The 20,218-nt window shown below is 40.0% G+C and overlaps 1 protein-coding gene across 3 annotated transcripts in view; it reads right to left on the reverse strand.

Moving 5' to 3' along the window:
- Positions 1-20,218, reverse strand: part of LOC112115847 (protein FAM102B) — a 45,079-nt gene that overhangs the window by 4,321 nt on the left and 20,540 nt on the right. For all 3 annotated transcript variants that reach the window (XM_024213043.2, XM_024213042.2, XM_024213044.3), the window contains 6 exons: positions 15,728-15,848; positions 13,222-13,251; positions 12,519-12,635; positions 10,927-10,973; positions 2,825-2,931; positions 1,565-1,660 (listed from right to left, as the gene is read on the reverse strand). In XM_024213043.2, the coding sequence (XP_024068811.1) occupies positions 1,565-1,660; positions 2,825-2,931; positions 10,927-10,973; positions 12,519-12,635; positions 13,222-13,251; positions 15,728-15,848 (518 nt within the window). The remainder of the gene's footprint in view (positions 1-1,564; positions 1,661-2,824; positions 2,932-10,926; positions 10,974-12,518; positions 12,636-13,221; positions 13,252-15,727; positions 15,849-20,218) is intronic.

The raw sequence follows: 20,218 nt of genomic DNA on the forward strand, positions 1-20,218 counted from the left end.
CCTACACATGTTTTAAGAAGCTACATACACTCTCACACTCTATCCAATTCACTTAGTATATTTTCCTTCGGAGTCTTCATCATTCTTCTCTCTGCCTTCTTGGATGGTATCTTCATCAGCTTGAACACATTCTGGAGTTTTCTTTTCAGATTAAGAAAGAAGTGTATTAAGTAGGAATGCATTTTTCCGTGTGGATGACTGTAGCGATTATCAGATCTTTTTCATATCTGACTGACTAATTTTGCCTTTATGGTCAGTGTTGGATTTTTTCAGGTCTTCCTTTAAAATTTTTTCTTCTATTTCTTCACTTCCTGCATCTAGAGACATATATCCAGAGCAAACATGCTTTGGTAATTTTGTTCATGTAAAAGAAGGATAAAACTTGATAAAGTTCAAGTCTTTCCCTTTCAGTATTTTATGGCATTATCACGGATTGATTTTTGCCAGTTTGTGAATTGTGAAGACAAATAATTTCAGGCGCAGCATCTGATGTTGACGAGCTGCTGGAAAAGGAACATAAGGGACATTGCAAAAAAATTTCTATTGCAGGTTTGTCTCCTCATTGTTCTGCTCCACCACATCAGACAATTTCATTGAACTTACACATTTGATCTTGACTCAGAGTAATCTAGTTTTTAACCTTTTGGGATGAGCATGAATCCTTTCTATCTTGCTCATTTACCAACTCTTGAAAATGTTTTCATTTTACTTTAGAAGAATTACTAGCTTCCATTACTTGATTTTATTCAGTTGCTCCTTCCCTATCACTTCTTTCAAGGCAGGTGGAATCAGATAAAGTCATACAATGATGGCTGGTAATCACTAGTCTTTCATTTGTGGTATGATCAGCAATTTAATGTCTACTACAGTTAGAAGGAGAATTTATCATCTAGTGTATTCAACACTTTGAAGAATGAGAAATAAGGTGAGCTAGCCAGCTTTCTGCAGAACCATGTTATTAGATGCTCTGCCAACCTTCCGGATAGTGCTAGAGTCTAGAAAACTCAAGGGGTTGATTTTATAACTACCTAGTCCCCTTTTCAACTGATTGCATGCATTAGCCATGACCCTGTCTCCAATCACCAGTAACTCCACCCATTTAATTCTCATTTCCTAATCGACATAACAACCCTGGTGTTTTCATCATCATTTCCCTTTTACTTTTTAGAACACCTGAACCTTTTAGTCACAAATTAGAAACAGGTTCTAACATCAGTTATTTGTTAATAAAAGCTTTCATATACACTATGTCCATGTAAACATTACCGAGTGGCAAAGTTAAAAAAAAAACAAAAAAACACCTCTCCCTTTTCCAAAAAAGTAAGTCCCGCAAAAACCAGTAGGTGGGATTTTTCTTAATTAAAAAAAACAAACCAACACAAAATCAGGTAGTTCCACAACTGTTGGTAGTTTGGTTTTAAAAGGGTTCACAATTCAAAAGCCCTAACTAGGTAGAATGTTTTTTTACCCACAAGCAGCCTATTTATATCAAAATGCTTTGTGAAGCTTCTGAAATACCAAAGCTAATAAAACTAACTCAAAGGAATTCAACATCAACTTCTACCTGACAATTTTGATTGCTGGCTTGCATAGCTTGATGTTCTGGAATGTCCACATGCACCAAGTTCATCTGGGACTGATGCACTCTTTGCTGAGAGATCTACAATAAACGACAGTCAGAAAATATTGTTGAATCCAGCACTCAGTTTTTGGCCTACAGCTATTATCAGACAGATGTCAGACCTCACAAGATAAGCAGAATGGGACTTGATACTAGTTAGATAAGAAACCTCTAAGGAAAATCCAGGTGCTGCAAGAAATGTTGTCAGCGTTCAAGTACATGACACTCACCTGGACTATAAATAATTATTGATTCAAAGGAGAGCGTATCAGAGGGTACACAATTGGACAGCTTTTGGCTGAAGTACATTAATGACCAGAGGAAGCTGGGCCTTGAGTGAAGAGCTGATAACACTGCTTTTCCGGGGAAAGTGCCAATGCAGATGTGCTGGCCACTTTTCAAGCAGATACTTTTATAAAATTCTCTGTAGTTTCAGTTGACAGAATACCATTTCCTGTCCTAATCTCTGTCTAATATTGATGTGCACTAGTAAAATATATTGAGGCTCACCCTAGAGTTTCAGCATTATCTCTAGACTGATTCTTGCCTGCATATTTATACCTGCCTCTGGAAATTTCCACTACATGCATCTGACGAATTGGGTATTTTTTACAGATCCAGACTAACACGGCTACCCCTCTGATACTTGAGCATTTTAATAGTAAGTGAACTGATTTCTATAGTTTGTCAGCTTTCAGTATGACAAATGCTAAGTGATTCTTAAACTTGTACCATTAAAAACCTTATTCAATATCTATCCATAACACACCAAATCACAAAAGAGTTAGCTAATTTTAAGGGCCAATACACCCATGAAAGCACGATCATTCATAAATTAAATATTAAGGGCCAGATTCTGCTTTTTAAATTCTCAATGCCATTGAGATTTGCTTAAGTAGCAGAAAATACGCTCATAAAATATTTTGAATTTTAAAAAGGGACACAGGCAATTGATCCGATTTCCCTTTCTTTCCCACTTTTAATAGAAATACTGCTCCATTACACGAGTGTAAATCCAGCACATCAAAGGAATTACTCTGCATTTACATAGTGGTACCAAGAGCAATATTGCTCAACAAACAGAGTAGAAAGGGGATTTGGGATAAAATGTCCATGTCTGTTTAACATTCAAAATATTTCATGAATGTATTTGCTGCTACTTAGGTCTCAAACAATAATAAAACCAATAGCATTATTTCATACCTGATACACCCAGACGTACCACTTTCAAGTTCTCTCCACCTTTCCTGTCTTCATGTAAAGATTCCAATTCTCCAGCAATTGAGATGGACATTCCTGTGGAAGGAGGCCTGTAAGCAAATGCACAGAGATCAGGGTTTGCTTTTATCTGTGCTTGTGTCTTTTTGGAAGCATCATTGTGATTTGGGTGGTGGTGGGGGTTATAGGTTCAATTCACATTGGACTTCACTGGGGCTTAATAAGATTGTAGTATCAATAAATTTAGGAACACAGTCCCCCAGTTCCCTTTGTCCAAAACTGTTCAAATTCAGGGTTCCTTGCAAAGTTCATCCATTTTCTCAGCCTTCTGGGAGGACTGAAACTCTTGGAGGATCCATGGAAAGATACAGATACATCTTGTTGACTGATTGTTGGTTATTTTTTTTAATTGGAAGGGGAGGTGTTTGGTTTGGATTTAGTTTTTAATTAAAGTACTCCGAGCCCAGGATAGGCATTTTGAGTGTATACAAATGTTTCTATCCTTGGCAGAACACACAGGTTCAGTAAGAATAACCAAGTGTCCAGTGTCCCCTTTCCATAACATTTACATTACTAGAATGTAAATTTGTTTGCAGGGATATAAAGCGAGACACTTGACTCCAATTCTGACTTAAAATATACATGTATTTTATTACAAGACATTATTAATTTGTTTTACTTCAAGAGAGCCAATGTGGAATGAGTGACATTTAATACCACAGTACTAAGCTTATGATTACATGATAGCTGGCTAATCAAACAATAGCAGAGTTGAGTTGTTTGGTTTATTTCCAGCTGGAAATGCTTTTCATGGCCTGCCACAGCAATAATAATTTAACAACTGCCTCAATGGCCTCACCCACGTACATGGGGTCTATGGACAATGACAAGGTGTAGCAGGCATATTTCCTATTAAATCTTAATCCTTCTCTATGATTTTTTTTTAGGTCAAATGCATACCTAAGCAATAGGTTTGCTTACACACATCCTCTCCCCCACAAGTAATGGGCATAAAGATACATACAACCAGAAACAGTTCAAAATATGAAAATGTAATAACTGAGCTATCCCATACGAAATATTCAACCAACATGCCAATTTTAACTATACTCAAGGAGATACAGTTTATTGAACACAAACTGGTTTCGCTACAGAAGAGTATCTACCACAAAATCATGGAGTCCGAGAGCCTCTGTGCTGTTGAGGCGGAGGAAAGTCTCAGGGAAGGAGAACATCAAGCAGGAGCAGAAGGAAACTATCCCATAGTTGGGAACCTCTTTCCAGATGTCCTGCTGTCCTCTCACACTGAGGATACCCCTCTGGTGGAGGGGACCCGAGTTATTAGGAAGAGATAGGTAATAGTAATGGGGGATTTGATTATTAGCAATACAATATAGATAGTTGGGTTTGTGATGACCGAAAGAACTACATGGTGAGCTGCCTGATGGGTGTGAAGGTTGCGGACCTCTCGAGGCATCTAGATAAGCTTACGTGCAGTGCTAGGGAGGAGCCAGTGGTGGTGGTACACGTAGGTAAAAATGACAAAAAGTAGGAGAGAGAGATCGTGGAGGCCAAATTTAGGCTGCTAGGCAAAAGATTAAAGTCCAGGACCTCCAAGGTAACATTCTCTGAAATGCTTCCAGTTCCACACCCAGAGCGAGTTAGACAGGCAGTAGCTGTAGCTGATTTTCATTTGATTAGAGAATTTGAAAAAGTTTCCATTTTCTAAGAAAACAGCCAGCTAATCAAAACAAAACTAAACAAAACCCCACATCTGGATCAGCTACAATATTTGCTGGGTTTGATTTGAAAGTTTAGTATTCCAGGAAAGAATTATATCATCAGTTTGGAAGATGATCAAGACTGAATAATTTTGTGAAGTAAAATACATTGTGAAGTAAAATACAAGTTTTAACACATAACCAAGAGATTCTTTTTGCTTTTATTGCAAGCCCCTAACATCAATTATACAACAGAAAGAGACTTTAAAGCCCTGTTAAAGGACTACTATAGAGAGCCCGATTAAATTTTTTTCTGGAGACAAAGTTATCCATAAATCTCAGATACACTTTTTATGGCAAAACAGAAAAAACTCAATTTAAATGTTGATTTCAACTTTATATGTAGAGAGAAAAGGAATAAATTATTTTATTAGAAAACTGGCTAGAATTTAGTAGCCCTTTGGGAATCACTGCTCTGAGTACTATCAGGTTAATGCAATCAGTGCCAGTGACATATGTAGAAATGTGGCAATAAGTAAATATAGGAGTGTGCAATAAACAGAGATAAAACAAACTCTGCCCTGCTAAACAAACTAAGATAATACATTTTCATCTCCTGTCCACTATGTAGTGGGTGAAATCCTCATCCTTCCACTCAGGCCCATTTATACCAGGTTAAAAAAGGGGCCAGAGCAGTGTACAAGGGATCTAATAGCCCTGGATCTGACCGGGGAGAACTCCCGCACTGTAGGAACCAAGGAAGATTGCAGGCGGGCCATACTCCGAGGTCACCCTCTCAAGCCTTAGTGTAGGGGATATGGCCACAGCATGTAACCCTGCAAAGATTCTGGTTGCCATAACTTAAACAGCCCCTTACTGCTGTCTACATTACATCAGAGTCTGCTTTGAACCTTGGAGCAACCCAGAATCTGGAGGGTGCAAATGGTAGCCTTAAAGCCACATCAGCTCCACACATCACATTAGGCTGAGAATACTGTGCTGCATCTTTTAGAATCCAGTCCAGAATATCTCCCAGTATAATTTTATTTTAATACTTAATTTTTTATTAAATTTGTTTTATATTTTACACAACAAATAAACTAGGGCTGTCAAGCGACTAAAATAATTGCGCAATTAATCGCACTGTTAAACAATAATAGAATATCATTTATTTAAATATTTTTGGATGTTTTCTACATTTTCAAATATATTGATTTCAATTACAACACAGAATAAAAAGTGTACAATGTTCACTTTATTACAAATATTTGCACTGTAAAAAACAAATGAAATAGTATATTTCAATTCATCTTATACAAGTACTGTAGTGCAATCTCTTTATCATGAAAGTTGAACTTACAAATGTAGAATTATGTACAAAAAATAACTGCATTCAAAAATAAAACAATGTAAAACTTTAGAACCTACAAGTCCACTCAGTCCTACTTTAGCCAATTGCTCAGACAAACAAGTTTGGTTATGATTTGCAGGAGATAATGCTGTCCACGTCTTGTTTACAATGTCACCTGAAAGTGAGAAGAGGCGTTCACATGGCACTGTTGTAGCTGGCGTCACAAGATATTTACGTGCCAGATGCGCTAAAGATTCATATGCCCCTTCATGCCTAAACCACCATTCCAGAAGACGTGTCCATGCTGATGATGGGTTCTGCTCGATAACGATCCAAAGCAGAGTGAACCAACGCATGTTCATTTTCATCATCTGTGTCAGATGCCACCAGCAGAAGGTTAATTTTCTTTTTTGGTGGTTCGGGTTCCGTAGTTTCCGCATCAGAGTGTTGCTCTTTTAAGACATCTGAAAGCACGCTCCACACATCATTCCTCTCAGATTTTGGAAGGCACTTCAGATTCTTAAACCTTGGGTTGAGTGCTGTATCTATCCTAAGAAATCTCACATCGGTACCTTCTTTGTGTTTTGTCAAATCTGCTGTGAAAGTGTTCTTAAAATGAACGTGTGCTGGGTCATCATCCGAGACTGCTATAACATGAAATATATGGCAGAATGTGGGTGAAACAGAACAGGAGACAAACTCCTTGGGAGAGAATTGTGTCACAAATTTAATTAACACTTTTTTTTTTTTTTTTTTTAAACGAGCATCGTCACATGGAAGCATGTCCTCTAGAATGGTGGCCGAAGCATGAATGTTTAGCATATCTGGCACGTAAATACCTTGCAACGCTGGCTACAAAAGTGCCACGCGAATGCCTGTTCTCACTTTCAGGTGACATTGTAAATAAGAAGCAGTCAGCAGTATCTCCTGTAAATGTAAACAAACAAGAAGTAGGACTGAGTGGACTTGTAGGTGCTAAAGTTTTAAATTGTTTTGTTTTTGAGTGCAGTTATGTAACAACAAATCTACATTTGTAAGTTACACTTTCATGATAAAGAGATTGCTCTACAGTACTTGTATGAGGTGAATTGAAAAAATACTATTTCTTATCATTTTTATAGTGCACATATTTGTAATAAAAATATAAAGTGAGCACTGTACTCTTTGTATTCTGTGTTGTAATAGAAATCAATATATTTGAAAATGTAGAAAAACATCCAAAAATATTTAATAAATTTCAATTGGTATTCTATTGTTTAACAGTGCAATTAATCGCAATTAATTTTTTTAATTGCAGTTAATTTTTTTGAGTTAATCATGTGAGTTAATTGCGATTAATCGACAGCCCTACTTTATTCACAAGGGGACTGACTTTGATCCAGATTAAGGCTCAGAAAGTAGGAAAATAAAATTAGAAATCTTCAAGGAGAAGACATCTGAGACACACTGACAGAATAAGAAGGTAGACATCAGATTTTTCAGATTACTATTATTCGCCTCTTTATTCTAGACTAGTTTTTAATCTTTGAGTGTCACCTAAGGTTTTTCTATCTTGTCCCATTGGATATTGTTTGAAAGGACTAAAAGAATAGTAGCTAACACTATAAACTGAAGAATTCCATACAATATTTTGAGTTTGTGCTCAGCACAATATACTGTTAATAGAAACATATCATGTAACAGAACCACACCCCATCCTTAACTAGTTTAGTTAAGACTATCTGTCTTTCTCTTCCGCCATTAATTATAAAGTGCCCATTATCCTGGACTTATAGCTTGGCATGTAAACAGTGGTTGAGCCTAAAACTGGCAATTTAGGATTTCAGTTCAGTTCAGTTCAGAGAGGATTTATAAATCATCCTAACATCTAGTTCATCTAATTTGAAGTTACAAATGTGTACATGTGTGACGTTATTGATATAATCTGGGACCATATAGATCATTGTTGCAACCATGGTCCTGTAGTGGCACGCAAATCTTGTATAAAGGGGGTCAAATGGGGTGTCTAAGACAAGGTTATGGTTTACTGGTTATGATTAGGCTGTCTATATGTGTGTATCAATTTTGTAGTTGAAGTTATGAATATTGGCTCTATACTGTCTGTATTTCAAACTTATGCTATGCTGCTGGGTGACATCCCAGACAAACTGGTGTTAGCTCTGCCTAGCCTGCTTGATGGCCCATTAAGGACCATCAGCTATACAATGGACCCATTGAGAGAAGGCAAATATGCCTTGAGACTCAGCAAAGTATGCAGGAACTTGCCCATGTGACTCCAGACTCCATTTTGCTGTAATTTTCCACAGTAAGAACAAAGAGGTGTTCTTACACCTGGAAAAGACTATATAAGGCTGATTCCTCATCTCCATCTTGTCTTCAATCCTGCTTCATACCTCTGGAGGAACTTTGCTACAAGCTGAAGCTTTGAACGAAGGACTGAGGACCCATCCCAGAGACTTGATTTGAACCTGCAGTTTATTCTATCGCTGCTGCAAGCCTGAACCAAGAACTTTGCCATTACTGTATGTAATTGATTCCATTTAACCAATTCTAGCTCTCATCTCTATCTTTTTCCTTTTATGAATAAACCTTTAGATTTTAGATTCTAAAGGATTGGCAACAGCGTGATTTGTGGGTAAGATCTGATTTGTATATTGACCTGGGTCTGGGGCTTGGTCCTTTGGGATCAGGAGAACCTTTTTCTTTTACTGGGGTCTTGGTTTTCATAACCATTTGTCCCCATAACGAGTGGCACTGGTGGTGATCCTGGGAAACTGGAGTGTCTAAGAAGATTGCTTGTGAGACTCGCGGTTAGCCAGTGGGGTGAGACCAAAGTCCTCTTAGTCTGGCTGGTTTGGTTTGCCTTAGAGGTGGGAAAAACCCCAGCCTTGGGCTGTAACTGCCCTGTTTGAGCAATTTATCCTGAGTTGGCACTCTCAGTTGGGTTCCGCCAGAACCGCATTGTCACAACATGACATCCAAAAGTCTTACCAGTTCAAAATACTGTTTTTTTAAAATGAAGGCAAGTGTATAATTTTGCATTGAGTGTTAAAAGAAAGCAGCAGACAGCATACCATTAGGGGAGGGAAGGAGAGATACTTCTTAATATGAACTTTGAAGGATTAATGTTTCTCCTGCCTATACCTAAACAGCAGCTCTTTATTTTGGACATTGCTAAACTGGCTCAAGGGTCATGATTTTAAACATGTAACTCCTTTTGATTTGCAGTTACTTCCACTTTTTGACAAAATATTCTGAGAGATATACATGTAATCAAACATTAATTTCCCAAAACCATGTTAAATTTAAACTAAAAAAGTCATATCTAGAACTTGCATTTACAGGGTGTAATTTCATTTGAACAGCAGCCTGGATTGAATAAAAACCTCAGTACAAATAAAGTTCAAATTACTTGAATGGTTTAAACATAAGCCGGACAGATCTGGTTGAATAAGACAAAAGTGTTTAATAGCTAAGGCTATGAATCATTCATGGAGGTCACGGAAGTCACGGCTTCCGTGACTTTCTGTAAGCTCTGTGAATTTTGCAGCTCTGGTGCGGCTGACCCCAGGACCTCCGCAGCAGCTGGGAAGCCCCGGGGCCAGCCGCACCAGCCACTGCCCTGGCGCTGCCCCAGGCTGCTCCCCACCCAGACCAGCGGCAGGGGGGCCCCTGGGTCGCCCGCCCCTCCAGCAGAAGCATTGCCCCACCCCAAGCAGCAGTCTTCAGGAGCACCCCCTTTCTGGGGGGTAAGATTTAGTCACAGGTATTTTTAGTAAAAGTCATGGACAGGTCATGGGGCCATGACTTTTCGTTTATTGCCTGTGACCTGTCCATGACTTTTACTAAAAATACCCATGACTAAAACGTAGCTTTATTAATAGCTTTTAAGTGCAACTAGAAAATCTTGCCACAAATTTCAAAAAGCCATTTGGAACTAGAATTGAAGATAGCTTGTCATTTTTAAGAGATTGAAAGCGCTTTGTACATCTTTACAAGCCAGAAAAGTAGCATTAGGTTTTGTACTGTTCTGGTAATAGTGGTAGGTCTTACAATGATGCGTCTAATATTTAAAAGCTTTTCCATTTAATGTTAATGAAAGTGGTCTCAAAAAAGCACATTTTAAAAATAAAAAACTAACCTTCAGAGTCCTACAAATATGATTTATGGTGGTAAACGCTGAATAGTATCTCCATTCCTGCTGACCAGGTTATCTAAATTGTGTTTAGCAAACTGTGGCTTTGCTGGAAATAGGAATTTTCCCAATTGCACTGTTACAATTAGGCCACCCGCCAAGCTTGTATGACTCAGAATAAAAAGGAAAGAAGGCAAAATTTATCGTACTCACAACTACATTTTTCCCTAAGGTGCAGCACATGATTTTCTGCTATGTGGTTAGCTGCAGAAGTAAACACACAATGAAGTAGAGCTATTGTATTCCCTTAGCTACAAATCAAACACAGATCCTTGTTACAAAGCAGCGTATTTTCCTCACTACCACCTCCCTTCCCAAAGAAAGCATGACATTTTTTGCTATCTTACACAATGGCCTTGGTAACAAATCTTTTTTATATGAAATCAGATCACACAGACTTTTGAATTTTAAAGAAGTCATTTATAAACCTATGAGGTTTAGTTACTGAAAGATGTAATAGCTTTTCTAAAAACGTAGGCATCAATAGAGTTCCTCTCCACCAACCAAGTTTACAAAGGCTTTGTGCAGGGAACAGTATTTGCCCCAAGTGTTTTTCTGAATTTCTATAGCCTTTATAGTTTAAAATTTGATATATATTCAAGTAGAGAATATAAAGTATTTCAAGGCAATGAAAAAAACTGCCACTCAACTACCAGTATTTATATTCTGTTAGTCAGTATTCAGCTACCATTTAAATTTTTCATGTTTCTTTAATATTGTCACTTTGAAGATAAAGATTTGGACACGTACAACTTTAAACAAGAGTTGAGCCACTAAATTACAACTGAAATTCCAGACTCCATAGCGTTCATAAACTTACGTTTTAAAACATGGGTCTCCAGACATTAGCTGCATGCTGATCAATACCTACAAATCAGGAAAAACAACACACATAAGCAAAACAAAGAAAACACCATAAGGCAGCAAAGGAATTGATCTGTGATGTTATATGGTGTGTCAATAAGTAATACTCATTACCAAATTTGCATTTAAATTGAAAATATATGTGTGTATACACACACACACACACACACAGGATGGCCACATGCTTCTGTAAAGAAAACTAATTGTGTCCAAAATAATACTGGTACAGAAGAGAGTTAAACTGCTATAAATCTTATATGGCAGTCTTTTAAACAAACCAAAAGCTACAAACTAGTGTTTGAAATCAGTTACATTATCTCATTTCTACCTTAGGATTCTATAAAAGGACACAAGACAATACAATAAAAATAAGTATCAACAGTAGGGGGTTCAAGAGAGAGAAGGACTGTAGGAGATCTCATCTGTCCCCCTAGATCAACAATGTGAATGTACAAGGAATTCCATTTGCACATACACCAGCAGCAGGCACATTACTCCGAATCATCATTTATTAAGAGTTTCTTATTAAATTGTCAAGAGACAAAAACTGGTTGTGCTACCATCATTGGGAAGGTCACAGGTGAAGGCAACCATAAAGGCAAATAATGTCATCAAACATCCATAAACACGGCAAGTCAGGACTCATTTGACCAAAAAGTTGACACCACCAGCAGCGTTTTCATGAATGTTTTCTGGAATAAAGAAACATGTTCTGGAGGAGCCTAGGACTGCCCCAAACAAGCAGAAACTGAAGACCTAAACTGTATAGTTACCTTGTGACTGATCAATCCCAGTGCCCCAACATCACAATTTAATCAAATTACACAAATCTGTCCCAAATTCTACTGATCCAAATGGATTAGAACAGAAAAGGATGGTGGTTCTAGATCACTCTCAGGGGTTCAAGATTTCAAATATTTCCACAAATTCTTTGGCACTGGTTAGAGAGTGAGTGGAAGGGGATTTCCATCTCCCATCACAATCCATGACTGAATGTTAAAGCTGGCTTGTTCTTTACAGAATTAGGCAAGCCAACTAAAGAAAAACTACCCTGAAAAGAACTAACTGCATAGTTACAAGAACATATAACTGTTACAGAATTTATATAAACTATGTCTACACTAGACTCCGATTGTCTTCTTATATTGAATTTACTTTGCATTGCCAATTCCTATTGGAATACAAAACTAAAATTAATTTAATACTTAAAAATGGTTCTCCAATATAGCTCACTAATCAGAGTTCCAAAACCGGCAAAAATAATCCACCAATTTGTTGCTTGTATGGATTTCACTTGGTTCTCAAAAATAAGGCTGAGATTTTCACTACATTATATTACTTACATGTCCAGTCTTCCTGTAGTAAGAGTGATTATTGACAGAGAGGATGTTCAGCAACAGCAAATATATTTTAAACCTTGTTAAATGCTTGGCTGTCATGTTTGTGGTTTTCAGTTCCACAACATATTAGTTCCTGTTTTTCCCTTATGCAGTTAATAGAAATGCACTTTTACCCCAGATAATATGATGGGAAAAAAACATGAATTACTTTGAGAATGGAATTATCCTGTCTGGTATTTTTGGTATCATAACCTTCCAATAAACAGCGACGAGTGGTATTTCCCGATCCAGCAAACTCTGCAAGGTTTAGGTCTGCAAAGCCCAGCTATTAAGAGAGAATGAAGAGTTAGATATCGTAGTATAATCCAGGGACACTTACTGTATGCACAATAATTAGTATTCATTATTAGCCTTTAATCACACTTGAATTAGAATGACTGCTTCATGCAGAAGGGATGGACTCAAAAAAAAAAGAAGGAAGTAGTTACATTAGAAAAAAAGAAAAAAACGGGTCTACAAAACCTCGTAAATATTGTTAGAATTGATACTGTTTAATATGATTAAATGCCAAATGCTGCTCAGCTGTACTCTTAGTTTCAACTTACACCTAAAAAACCCTAGGAAGGCTTTTTAAATATTGAAAATCCCATATACACAAAAAATATAGAAGTAAAGACTTCCATCATTCTTGAGAGGCAAAGAAAAGCGAACTCCAAGAGAGGTGGGGGGAGATTTAAGTATGTCCAAGCTACCTCTCAAATATCAGTACTTCTACAAAATAGATGAGCTGGAAGATCATTTTGGGTATCAGAATGATAGGTATTCTAGCCTATTATTAAGCTAAAATAAGTAAAGAGCATAAGAGAGCAAGAAGGAAGTATCAGTTTATAGAACAGATCATGTCTATTTACCTTTGCGTATGCCTTTCCACCTTTTAACTCCTGCAAAAAGAAACATACACTAGTAACTAAACAAGTCATAAAAATTTAAAATATTGCCTTTTTGAAGGAACCCAACATGTACACATATTTTAAGAGATATCTGAACATAATATTGCCATAGTATTAGTCTATTATATTGCTAATTGTAACAGGAAGAGACCTTGTGTGCTTCTCCCAGCTTCTTCTCAGGCCTACCCAGGGACCCCATCAGGAAGCCAAGAAAGATCACCAGGAGGGGAGGGGAGAAGTAAACTGCAGAAGCCTAACTTCTCCCCATCCAAGTGGTGAAGGGGTGTGCATAACCCCCATCACTGTGGGGCCGACCAATTACATACCCTGGTTTGTGAAATAAGCATTTTTGCAAAAAATAAATTTAAAACACCTACCCCTGAATGTTGAGGAACCAGCTGGTAATTAAATAAAAATGCAAAAGTACTCCAATTTATTTTCTAATGCATGCAGTTGGAAGGTTCCCAAAACAAACAAAAAAAATCCCTGCTGCCTTCACAAAGTCACTTCAGGATAGACGGACAGCTGTTCAGTGCTACAGCACCAGTTTGTTTCTGCTGCTAGGGGTAAGGCGTGCAGGAGATGCACCTCTGGAGATCAGGAAAATCAAGCCAGTACATGGCACAAGTTCAGGGCCTCTAACGGTATGTCTACACTACAGCTGTGAATGAGTTTCCCAGCTCAGGTAGACAGACTTGTGGTAGTGGGACTTGAGCTAGCATGCTAAAAATGGCTGTGTGGACGCTGTGATTCTGGCAGAGACTCAGGCTAATCACCCACGCTCAAGCCCACCTGAGCCACTGGGCTTGAGCTCAGGAAGCTAGCCTGTGTCTTAACTGGAGCCACAACGTCCACACAGCTATTTTTAGCACAGTACCTTGAGCCCTCCTAACACAAGTCTGTCTACTCCAGCTGAGAGGCAATTTCCCAGCTCCAATGTAGACATACCCTAAGCTTGCTGCTTCTTGCTCTTGACTTTTATGCACTGCATCAGTCACTGACCAGGAAGAGTTGGGCTTTTCCCAGGAAGAAAGTGAAGCCAGCTGTTACTGGATGAAAGAATAAGCAGTTTAAATATATTTCTGCTACTCGTCCTTGAGTTCTTGTTGAAAAGTGAAGGCATTACTGTTTCCTCATTCTAATCTTTTCAAAAGACTCTGAATTCCCACAGCAATAGAGAAGATCTGTTTGTGGCAGAGTAGAGAGATGCAGTCACCTTGTTACAACTGACAAAGGAACAACTGAACACATTCAATCTGCAGGCTCTTAAAAATTTCTGCTACATTTAGTACCTTAATATAATTGAAGGCAAGTTTTATAACTTGAGAGTTTTATCCTTCTGTAAGTATGCTGAAACTGCACTGACCTACCTTGGTTATGTTACAACATAAATTATGAAATTTTTCACCAGACAAAAGACATTTTTATATTATACACACACACACAAAATAAGTTTTAAACAGACAACTTAATACTGGTACACAGCGATGATGATTGTGAAGCTTGGCTGAGGTGGTGAAGTCAGAGGGTGGGATATTTCCCAGGGAATGCCTTACCACTAAATGATGAACTATCAATTGGCTGAGCCCTCAAGGGTTACTCATTGTTAATGTAGCCTCGCACTCTACAAGCCAGCACGAATGGAGGGAGGGAAGACAGCATGGCAGACAGAGAGACACATCGTGGGTGTGTGTGAGAGAAATGCGCATTGCTCCTTTAAATACGCTGACCGCACTCTAAGTACACTACCTTTTTAAGTTGATCAGCAAGCTGAGACGGCAGCTTCAGCCAGGAAGCTCCCTCCATCCTGAGGCCTGTCGTGTGTCCTCCCCTGCTCTATGGAAGATGGGGTAAGCGGGGTGCAGGAGAAGGGGGAAAGGGGGAAGGGGGACACCCTGACATTAGCTCCCCTCTTCCCCCCACCTCTCCCACACAGCAAGCAGGAGGCTCTGGGGAGCAGCTCCAAGGCAGAGGGCAGAAGCAGCACATGGCAGTGCGGGGAGGGACAGCTGAACTGCCGGCAATTGATAGCCCGCTGGGCGGCTGCCGCACAGGGAACTTAGGGGAGCGGGGGGCTGCCGGTCCACCCTGGTTCCAAGCCCCCACCAGCTAGCTGCAACGGGCTGTTCTTCCTACAAGCAGTGGACAAAGCAGGCGGCTGCCAAACGACGTTATAAGGGAGCCTTGCACAACTTTAAATGAGTATGTTCTCTAATTTATCAGCAACGTAACAACGTTAACAGACTACTTTAAGTGAGGAGTTACTGTATGTGAATTAGAGTTAAGTAAGCAAATGATCAGATGACAAAATTATGTTGACTAATAATGAGTATTTTACATGGCTACAGCTACAATTCATTTTATAATGTTTGTTAGCTCTATAAAAATAGAGAGGACAGTAGTAAATGATCAGAGCTACAGTGGAAAAAAAAATTATGGTCTAGAAGAGGAAAAATGCTGTTTTTACCTTCCGTACAGATACTCTGCAGATGCAAGGATCCAGAATGCCTGTAGTGGCACTGGCACTCATTTTACACATAAATAAGAACTTCTTTTTCCAGTGAACAGAGTTTGCCTGCACAACCTCTCTGCAAAAAGGAGGGGAGGGGAGGAGAAGAAAGACAGCCATTATAAACAAACATCTAAAAAACAATATATGCAGTCAAAACCACAAAAGACCACTGGACAAATTTGAGTAATGTGATAGATCCAGGTCAGTTGGGTGTAGCAGAAGGCAGATATACTGGCTACTGGATTAACAATTTTCTGTTCCCTGACTGACCAGAGCAGGGGCTGCTCCAGGCTAATGAGAACATCTGACTCCAATTAACCTGCAAAGAGTCAGGTGAGGCCATTAAGCTAATGTGACCACCTGACTCTAATTAAGGCCTCTCTGATACTATAAAAGGACTCACTCCAGTCAGGCAGAGGAGGGGAAGTGCAGCTGAAGGGCTGGTTACATGAAGACATGCTCAAGTAATTGGTAAGGGAGAAGTAGGAGAGCTGTGGGGAAGTGGCCCAGGGAAATGTAGCAACTCTGGCAGTGAAAGGTTGGCTGCCAACAGCTGCTACCATTAGGATCCCTGGGCGGGAACCCGGAGTAGAGGGCGGGGCCGGGTTCCCCCCCAACCCACCGCTACAGGAACATCTCCTAGAAGGGGAAGTCAGGCCCCTGTCAGGTCAGGAGGCTAAACTGTTCTGAAACAAGCCCCTAGGGACAACAGAGACTGGGAGTTCTCTCACCAACCTCCTTGCTGGCTTATGATGAAAAGGGCTCAGTAGACTGTAACCCTGGCCCTAGAGAGAGAGAAGGGCTACGTGGAGGGTCGTAGTGAACCACTGAGGCTAGCATATACCGCGTAGAAGTGCGGGACCCAGAGGGACAAGGTCAGAGCTCTGCCACAGTAAACATTGAGTTGAAGTGGCACAAACATGAATCACTATCAAAAACTTGGTTAAAAATGTCTGTATGTGGTGAAAAATTAAACAAACTTTCTTCCCTTTTTTTAAAAAAAAAAGTCTAACCATGTTTAGTACTTTCCGTGTTTAGTACAGCTCTTGTGATAGCCACAATGCAACATGCTGGGTGGAAAAAAAAATTGACAACTAAGTTCATTTTCATAGAAAAGCAAAATGAAATAGATAAGCTGCATCTCAACCATGCAAGGGTACACAGACTTGACACTAAGGAGAAAGATGACTAGACTAACTGTTAGGACAGCAGTAATGGAAAGGATTTTATTTAAATTAGTTCATTTACTGTGCCTAAAAGTGAAGAGCTAAAGCCAACTAGCTTAAGTTAGGCATAACACAAGGAGGAATTGTACAAGCTTCCCCACACAGTTTGTGCAAGACTCATCAATCCTGATATGTAACATCCCTGCTATTCCATTGAGGGCTCCAACATGACTGGTGGCCTCTAAAAACGACTCTTTTCATTTGGCAAAACTAAGTTAGTAAATAGAGCTTTGATGAGACCTGAGCAGAATTTCAATCCTTATCTTACAGAGATAGAAGACAAGTGCATTCACCCACTGCACCACCTGAGAATCTTAGACATTTAAAAAAAAAGGCAAAAATACATAAGTGTTATTTGATTTTGTTTTTAAAGACTATTTGAAATATGGCAAATAGTTGAAGTTCTGTCCAAATCCTCCATTTAACCTCAAGACAAATCCAGCACAGGAAGTGGAAGTAGAAGCTTCCCTACACTCTCCTGTCAGTGTGAATCACTCCTGACATGGACAGGGGAAAATATAGTTCGTTCTTACCAAAACAGAGAATTACAATCATGAGCTTTCCCTCTAGGTACAATACCAGGGATTTCATGTCTGAGGGTATGTCTTCACTACCTGCCGATCCGGCGGGTAGCAATCGGTCTATCGGGGATCGACTTACCGCGTCTCGTGAGGACGCGGTAAAATCGATCCCTGATCGCTCTGCCGTCGACTCCGGAAATCCACCTCGGCAAGAGGCGGCAGCGGAGTCGGCGGCAGCGGTTGACTTTCCCCCGTCCTCACCGCCAGGTAAGCCGACCTAAAATACGCAACTTCAGCTACGGTATTCACGTAGCTGAAGTTGCGTATCTTAGGTCGGAACCCCGCTGTAGTGTAGACCTAGCCCGAGTGAATAGGAAGGATGCAGTCTTTCTAGCTCATCCTTTAGGAGTATTTGCCTGGTCACTAGCAGTTGCAGACCTGCCAAGTGTCAAGCACTGGGAATGACATTCCTGTCTGCAGGCCCCATCTCATGCATCCAGTAGGGACTAAATAGGGTTTTCTTTACCATTACTCCTGACCACTGCAGGCCTATCTGGCTGCTTTCTCGTCTCCGTGGCAACTCACAACCTTCATGGACTCCTTGACAGCAAGGAGGTGATGGATGCTTCAGTGCGCTCTTCTCAGTAGAAGGTGGACAGGATGGTATCAGAGGCTGATGTGGATGGGAGAGTGGCTGAATAGGATAGGGGCAGATGGCCAATATGGAGGCTATTAAGATCATATGCAGAAGGGGAGAGGCTCCCCAAATTCCTCCACGAAACTCTAAATACCGCCATCCACCTTGTATGACAACCCCAGGCTTCCTCTCAGGAGTCCCTCCCAATTCCCGTCTGCCCAGCAATACCACCCTCCCCTCTTCAAGTTGCAGCTCGCTTGCCTTCCCCCACAAACCTTCCCACTTCTGAGGGGTGCAGAGAATGAACTTCTACCTTCCCCAAACACCTGCTCCCACTCCTTGGGGAACCCTATAGGAAGAATCAGTGGCTTGTCACTGGTGAGAGACAACATACATGAAGCAGCACAGAACTTAGCATCTATGCAAGTTGTTTACTTTCTGTGGCTGGATATGAGATAGAAATTATTCCCCCCCTCCAAGAAGCTACAAAAGGCAAGAATATCCCCCACGTTAGAATTCTCAGGCTGCTTTTTGGGGCTCAGGAACGTCAGGGGTGAGAAAGGTAGGAGTAGGAGAGAAATAAACTGCTTTTTTGATACATCAGGTGCCACTGCCAGGCTCTTACTTCCCTGCCCAGTTTGGCTTGATTTTGGGGGCAACAAGGATTATATGCGGCTTTCTGCAGATGCATACGTCTGACAAGATGCTGTCTATCTGGGGCTTCTCCTCTATCCCTGGTTAGGGGCAAGGTGGCTTAGGCTTGCCTTGCTAATTGGTCCCAGTTTCTTCACAGTAGGGTGACTAGACAGCAAGTGTGAAAAATTGGGATGGGGGTGGGAGGGTAATAGGAGCCTATATAAGACACCGCCCCAAATATCAGGACTGTCCCTATAAAATTGGGACATCTGGCCACCCTACTTCACAGCCATTCCCAGAACAGTCTGTGTATTACAGTCCTGGCACTTCAGGGGCTTTGAGTCTAATTTTTTGACAATCACAAATCAGAACAAAAACAATGAAAACAAACAAACAAAAGGAACTGTGGCCATTGCCTGTGGGGGAAGACAGATGACTGGGGAAAGGAACTTTCCAGAAAGACAGCAGCTGAGGGAAACATGCCAGAAATTCTCATGCACACTTGGCTTTGCTGCCTGATGGTTTTGTGTGGAAATTAGGAGCAGACAGAGGAAGAGCACAGGCCAGATTTTGTTAAACAGCTTTTTGTTCTGTTTTGCTTATGCTGATTTTCTTTAAGAGGATGAACAGGATAAGGAGCTACCTGAAAGTTCTATTGTATTGCATGCCATCAAAAGAGGCTGTAAATAAGGCCTTACTTAATTCACAATATTGCAGATTCTGCAATATTAGGCTTCCATTGCAATTCTGACAGTGAGCCCCCCACTCTCAGTCCCTGGGTGGTCGACAGTGGAAAACTGTAGAAAAGTAATAATGGACTTTATTATTGCAAATAATAAGGTCCATTATTACTTTTCCATGATTTTCCATGGCTTGTCTGCAAACTCAGCTGCAATTCTTGGACAATCATCCCACGATTCAAGTAGGGCCTTAGCTATAAAATTATAAACAAAAATAATAATCCATCTGAATTTTCATATTTGATGTGAAGTTGGGTACTGTTATTGCCCAAGTTTGAGTCTATTAAAATAAATGCTTAACTAAGCTGCTTTTACTTTCTGGGATATTTCAGATTGTGGAGCAACATCCCCATTGGTTTAGCTAGGCTAGACTGTTGGAATAACCTGAACAGTTGTCTGGGCTCAAGGGATAGCATATTTTGAATCCACTTAAGCATTTTTACTGCATCTTTTCCTCCTTTCATATTCTTTAATTAGTACTTTAACAGGTAATGCCCAAATGATGGGAAATTCTTATGCTGCTATTCTGTAGGGTCTTTTCTGAAGCCCTAATGATTGTATTTAATGCCCCACCTTTGCCTACAGCAGGTGCAGTACTAAGGTAACTAGTGCTTCAAGACTTGACCCAATATTGGCACTAAAGAGAGAATTCAGCAGTCATATATAAATACAGGATCCCTTTCTTC

This window comes from Terrapene carolina, unplaced genomic scaffold, assembly GCF_002925995.2.
Source record: "Terrapene carolina triunguis isolate 2854851 unplaced genomic scaffold, T_m_triunguis-2.0 Scaffold210, whole genome shotgun sequence".
In the NCBI taxonomy this organism is placed as follows: Eukaryota; Metazoa; Chordata; order Testudines; family Emydidae; genus Terrapene; species Terrapene triunguis.